The sequence below is a fragment of the Triticum dicoccoides genome, chromosome 7B (assembly GCF_002162155.2).
Source record: "Triticum dicoccoides isolate Atlit2015 ecotype Zavitan chromosome 7B, WEW_v2.0, whole genome shotgun sequence".
In the NCBI taxonomy this organism is placed as follows: domain Eukaryota; kingdom Viridiplantae; phylum Streptophyta; class Magnoliopsida; order Poales; family Poaceae; genus Triticum; species Triticum dicoccoides.
The window spans coordinates 361335528-361342436 of record NC_041393.1 but is presented as its reverse complement, the minus strand read 5'-3'; the positions used below and the strand labels follow the sequence as shown (position 1 = coordinate 361342436).

The 6909-nt window shown below is 47.1% G+C and overlaps 1 protein-coding gene across 1 annotated transcript; it reads right to left on the bottom strand.

Moving 5' to 3' along the window:
* Positions 1 to 522: 522 nt before the first annotated feature.
* LOC119340833 lies at positions 523 to 5479 on the bottom strand. Its single transcript, XM_037612740.1, has 3 exons — positions 5032 to 5479; positions 4025 to 4168; positions 523 to 907 (listed from the first exon to the last, which is right to left on the bottom strand). The coding sequence occupies exons 1-3, from the start codon at positions 5305 to 5307 to the stop codon at positions 728 to 730; spliced, it is 600 nt and encodes a 199-aa protein (XP_037468637.1). The 5' UTR covers positions 5308 to 5479; the 3' UTR covers positions 523 to 727.
* Positions 5480 to 6909: the final 1430 nt, after the last annotated feature.

Genomic DNA, 6909 nt, shown 5'->3' with positions numbered 1-6909 from the left:
TGAACCAGTCTCGGTCCACCACTCCACCAACGTAACAGTGTTGTTCGGGCTAGCAACACTCAGACTTAGAGCAAAGATATGCCCGAGTGTGATGTGTTAATGATTCAGGGGCCCTTTCTGAAATCAGATCAAGTGTGATGTGTTGTACTGGCTAAAAGGCCGACGCTAGGTGTTTTGTGTCAAAGTTCGTTGCAGATGGCATTATGGCAACTACCCCTGAACTTTGTGTTATTCCCTCTTCTTCTGTTTATGATCACACGGTTCTCATGCATGGTTAGAAAAAGAAAAGAAAAAATTATCACCATCGATAAAGGAGACGAGCAGCGAGCGGGACGCCACGCCAGGTCCACGGGCGACCAGGGTCAGAGCGACGCTGACTGCCTATTGGTCGCCGCATGTTTACTTTGCTGGCTTCGTCCAACTGTAGTGTAGGCTGATGTTTCTGATCCCACCCAACGTTATGTTCGTCACACCTGCTTACATGCAGAGTCTATCATTTGCTCAATTCACAAACGAAACAAATAAAATGTACTAGTACAGTTTACATTTGCAAAACGAAAGAAAAGTTTCATTAACGTTATTTGGCAACACAATGCGCGTTTCACTATGTAGTTGTGATTCTGTTGACTTGTCTCTCCACGTATACAGTATGTCAAGAAAATTACATAAATGGCCCAAAAGGGAAACTGTAATAATAAAGAATCCAAGGAATAAATGAAGCCGCCTGTTACATTCTCATCTCGAGGTCAGGGGTAACAGATTTCCTCTTCAATCTGTGTTCTGTTCGAACCTCGTGTTGCTCACCTGTATCACCTTCATCTTCACCGTCGGGGTCTTTTGGACCTAAGTTCAGATTTAGATCAGTTCCACCAACGAAATTTCCAGAATCTCGAACCTCATCTGATGCCTGAAACAGGAAAGTGTATATGCTCAATTCTCGATTCTTTTCTCTCTTAATAGAGGACTTCAAATATGAAAAACAAGCACACAAAATCATGTTTGCATGCAACCTATGGAAAGAGTACGATGGAAAATAGTCCTAGTTTTTTCCAGATGGATTGGGAAAATGGGATCTTATCTTGTTCTACTCTTACAAAGGTCTAGTTGATGGCAGTCCATTCACCCTCAGAAATTACCTATTAAGTCGTCAATAAATTAACTAGTATCAGAATTATTCAATGTACTAAACATATGTATCACGATCTTCGGACTGATCAACATTTTGAGATATTTTCTCATATTTGCAAAAGAGACTAAGATGACATACACATTTAACCAACCCATGCAATAAAAAACTCCTATAGAATACACGAGCATTTAACTTCTGTAGCAACACACAAGTATTTAGCTAGTTACCAAGAAAAGTATGTTGAGAAGAGCGGGACTACGACATTTACATATATTATCAGGTATATCACAAAGTTGATTAGTAGAGACCAAAACAAAGAAATTTTACAGAAACTTCATATCAATATTCCTCGAAAATGGCGTGGTATGGGCGTATGGCTGTGAGCTCATTCAGCCGCTGTGTTGATCCACACGAGCGACACGGATGGCGAACTATAACGCCACCGGACCACCTCTACCCCTCACCGCCACCAAGACGCACGCACGGGCTCACTTGGCCACCATGTTGCTCCACACGAACAACACGGGTAGCAAACTGTAGCCCCCGCCAGAGCACCTCATCCTTCGCCACCTCCTCTCCCCCTCGCCGCCACCAGGACGCGCTGCCGGGCAAAGCCGTGTTGCTTCACATAAACAAACACGGGTGGTGAACTCCAGCACCCCCCCCCCCGACCGCCTCACCCTTCACCGCCACCGGGCAAAGCCGTGTTGCCTCCACACAAACAGACACGCGTGGCGAACTCTAGCCCACCTCACCCTTCGCCACCTCTCACCCCTTGCGGCCATGGCGGTGCTTCTATTTTGTTTGCGATTGCGGTTGTCTGCTGGCTGGCTTGTGCAGGGGCCGGTGCAGAAATGGTCACGCAGCGGCAGCACGTAGCCCTCGATGCGCCTCGGCGGGCGTGTCGTCATCGCTTGGGAGTGCGGCGCCTGGCTCACTGGCTGTAGCTGGTGCGCTGGAGCGGTGGTGCGTGGAGGCCAGGATGCAGCTGTTGGCGAGCTCGGTGCGCAGATCCGGCGTTGGCTCGTCTTCGTGCGCGGTGATGGCCGAGGTTGGGACGCGCATTCCCGGCGGGAGTGCTCCTTGGCAGCTCTCTGGCCATGGCTTGGTATGCTCTGGCTAGGTTGGGTGAGTGATTAGGAGGAGTTGCTCCTTACCCGACCGGCAGGACGCATGGATGCCATGGCAGCAGCCCCGGGATGTTGCTGCATACGCTTCACGGACATCTTGTGGTGATTCGTTGCAGCGACGGTGAGCTGCGAATCGAGACAGCGGCACGACGACGATGAGCTGTGGGTCGGAATGGTGGCGCAGCGGCGCTCATTCTTGGGGTTGGTTTAGGGAGCCATGGAAGGTTGTGGTGCTCAGGTGGTCTGGCGGCCGTGGTGGTGGTTGATGGTGGTGTCGAGTTGACTTGATGCAGTGTCATAGGGCATGGTGAACTGCTAGTGAATGCCAGAGCACCGATCTCAGTCTATGCCGGGAAGGACGGCATCCTAGGACGTTGTTCTCCTTGTTGGAGACATCGTCATGGAGCCCCTTCACCTACCTAGGCATTTGCATCTCGAGCTCTCCACGTGAAAGCCTAAGCTTCGGCTTTGGCCGGAGCGGGTGACGACGTTGTTCTTGTCGGTTTTTCCCTTGGGGGCGTCAACTTGGAGATCCGGTTTGGTGTAACGCGTTGGCGGTTGGTGTCGTCCCGCACCTTCGTCATCAGCTAGGCGGGTGCTTGCCTCAAGGCCGACGTGGAAGCCAGAGCGACGGCTCCGGAGGACGTATTTGTGCTGCTTGGCGTCGAGTCTAATGACTTAGGTGGCAGAGTAATCGGCATCATACACGGCGTTGGGTCCAGTGTGGAAGTCCATGCGGCAGTTGCGAAGTACGCCTTTGCATTGCTGGGTGTCGAATCTAGTCACTTGGGTGGCAGAGTCGTCGGCTTAACTGATACACAACCTTAGGACCGGCGTTTGTGCATTGCTGAGGTTTGTAAGCCGGAGCGGCGGCCCCGGGTCATCTGGTAGGGTGTAGACTCTGGTCACTTGGGTGACGGAGTCCTTGCCTCGCTTGGAATGCAACCTCGGGGCTAGTGTGGCATAGATTGTATCGGTTTCAGCCAATTTTCTTTATTAACTGGTCGATTCTCTTCTTCTATATGAAAAAGGCAGAGCTCATCCTGGCTTCTCAAAATAAAATATTCCTGGAAAATTATTTCCCAATGAACAAGGTTATTTTTATATAGTTATAACGTAGACCGAGTAGTACACATGACAATAGTGTAAATATGTCAGTACATCCATTGTTTACAAGCTGGTAAAGCGACCTAAGGTGAGCACCACCCGCTCCGACGCCTAAGCGCCGAAAGCGGGCATATTTCTAAGGCGCTGCCAGGGCGCCTTATCGCTCAAGCGATGCTTAAGAGTCTAAAGCAGAACGCCTTATAAACAATGAATATATCTTAAAATAACATCCGGACAAGCTAGAGGTTTAAACTTTTTTTTTATTTTTACAAAAGTGGTATGGTTTGGTGAACCACAGCTACCAAGGCATAAGATACATGAAGCGTGACGCTATTACCAACTATCTGCACAAAATAATGTAGCGCTCCTCGTGAGAGCGCACATGAATCATGATTGGATGCTAAATGATGAAATATTTCAAATAGTAAAGTGTTGGATGCTTTGCCGGGCAAAACTATTTGAGTCCTTATATAATAGCATATAATGTTTATATGAATCAAGAAAATGAAATTCAAAGAAGAGCAATGTTGTCACTTATTGTTGTAAAATGACATGAGATGCCACGTGTTGTCTAATGGTTGAATATTAGTGAATTAATGAAGATAACCATTGATAACCATCACAAACTAGTTATACAACTAACTAAGTCCGATTTTACCTGGGACTCATCCATAAGTATATCATCCATATTAGTTTTCCCAATAGACTGCTCAGTTTCCGTAGATGAAGGTTCTCCATCATTAGCCTTGTTCTCATCATCAGATTTGGCAGATTCTTGCCTTTGATCTTGAACTACAGAAACCTGTAGGGTGGATAGACTCAGTACATACCAACGACAAGGTATCAGGAAAATAAAGAGTAGAATACCAGAGTTTCAGAGGTAAATATTGTAACCAACAGTGATCCAATTTGTAAGTACAAGCATATGATGGAAAGGCGACAAGACAAGCGAATACAGATATACAATGAGCATGTACTTCTACATGAAGTTAATGTGTCCAAAGCTGAACTCGATAAAGGTGTCCATGACCCATGATAACTTGAAGATTATCAATAATATTTGAACTAAGCTAAACCAATGATAGTAGGGCGTTTCAATACTGGTGTTAAATTATCAAAGAAACTTGCTGATGATTCACCAAGAAACAACTAAGGTGCTATAGCTCAAAAGTTAGTACTCCCTCCGTCCGGAAATACTTGTCATCAAAATGAATAAAATGAGATGTATCTAGACGTATTTTAGTTCTAGATACGTCCCTTTTTATCGATTTTGATGACAAGTATTTTCGGACGGAGGGAGTATAAACTACAGTTTGAGAGCAGCGGATTATACTATATGCTTATGAACAACTAACACTTGTAGGAATAACTAACACTACAGGTTTAGCACTATGGAAAACACCACAGCTGTACAATTATCCAACTCGCAAACAAACAAAACAATCCTCTATATTTGCAGATCGATCCGACCATATGGTCTCATTTTGTTGCATATCCCATAATTCTCTTAACATAAGAGGTCAATTAGTACTTAAAGAGTTCAATTCAACCGAGATGAAAAAAATTACTTAACCAAAAGAAGCTAAAGATACATCCTGGCACCAAATCAAACCCATCGTACCACCAGAAAGTGACGACACCAAATAAGTACATGAGAATCCTCACCGGCACGTACAGCCGCCTTCTCGTGGCCGTCTTCGCCGGTGCCGTCTGCTCCTCATCTCGTTCGTTGGCGCCGTTCAGCGGGGTCCACTTGAACAGGATGAGGTTATTTCCACGAGATCCAGTCCCGGTGGAGGAGGCCGCGGCGGAGGTGGCCGTGGCCGTGGCGGCGGAGATGGTGACCCATTCCTTCCGCCACTTCCTAACGGGCCCGGTGAACGTCATCGCGGGGCCATAACGGGCCGACGAGCGCCCTAACCGCGCGCCAACGCCCTCCATGGCAAGGAATTCCTGTGACGGCGGCGGCGGCGGCGGCGGCGGCGGTGTTCTTCTGCCGCGAAGTGGGACCGAGCGCCGCGAATAATTAGGTTCAGGAAAATAATTCGTCGGGATGTAACACGAGGAAGGGGGTGATTTGGCCGATAATTGAGACCGGTTCGCAGCGACCGTGGAATCAGGGCATCTCCAACGCCCAAAACGGAGACCAGAAGCGGCGACGGACACGTCCGTGTCGACGGATGAAAAGTTGTCATCCAGCTTTTTTAGCAGGCATTTTTTTTTACATCAGTACAGACACATGCGCTCATATACACGTGCATACACTCATCCCTACGAAGGTAAATTTGACAAATTTGACCTTTGGACGAAATTAAATCACAGAATGAACTGTCCGTGAAACTATTTCACGTGGCTGACCTTTTTGTGTGACGCCCGACACGAAGGCGTCACACTATATTGTGCAACGCCTCATAGATAGACGCTACATGCCTGACCAGCGTTGCATCCCAGACTGCCTAAAAATTGCTAAGTCATTGTCCAGAGCCTAAGAGCGTGGCGCCTAGCTCTCACGCACTGCACTAGTGGTTGCACTATAAAATGAAGCAACCACTAGTGCAACGCCTAGAAGCTAGGCGCTCCACTGTATAGTGTGGCGTCTAGCTCTCAGGCGCTGCACGCTGACTTGGTAATTTTCGGATCACACGGGTGCAACGCTGACCAGGCGTGTAGCGCCTATTTGTAAGGCGTTGCACAGTGTAGTGTGGCGCCTTCGTGTCGGACGTCACACAAAAAGGTCAGCCGCGTGAAATAGTTTCACGGGCAGTTCATTCTGTGATTTGATTTCGTCCATAGGTCAAATTTGTCAATTTTACCCTTGGACGCACACACGCACACCCTACCCCTATGAGCACCTCCGAGAGACTGAGCCGGCATATCATCTTGAGATTTACGGAGTCACCGTAGGCGCCTCGTCGTCGACGGAAACGTCTCCTCCCACTGAAAGCGCATCGTCGAAAATCCTGAAATAAATCCAGGAATAATGTGAGCACCAGGATTTGAACCCTGATGGGTTGGGGATACCACTGTCCACCTAACCATCTCAACCACAGGTTGGTTCGCTTTTTAGCATGCATCTAGGGAGTAGGCTGTTGTGACATGTCCTAGTAATTGTGACATGTTAGTGAAGTTTAATTTACCTTGCATTATATACTTCAGTATGGTCCAAATAATGGGTATTTCTGCAAATCTATTGTGTTCCCATGCTTGGGCGGAAGGAAAAAACTTGATATTTTGATCATGCAAAAAATAAAGGACAAGAAGTGTCCTATACAAAGAAGCAAAAAATGCATCCCCATGGAGGAGAAACCCCCCATGACCTAGACAACTATTTTATCTTAGCTTCTACGTCACTTCAAAACCGAATACGCAAATAGGAGACATGTTGAACATAAAAGCACAAAGTTGCTGCTAGTACAAAGATAGGTGAAACACGAGTACTGAATATAAAGGCATAACATGTTGCCTAGACTGCTGCTATTTTAAAGTTCTAACAAAAACATGTTGCTGCTCTCTCTGATTTTGGTGTGAATTCCATGCTCCAAT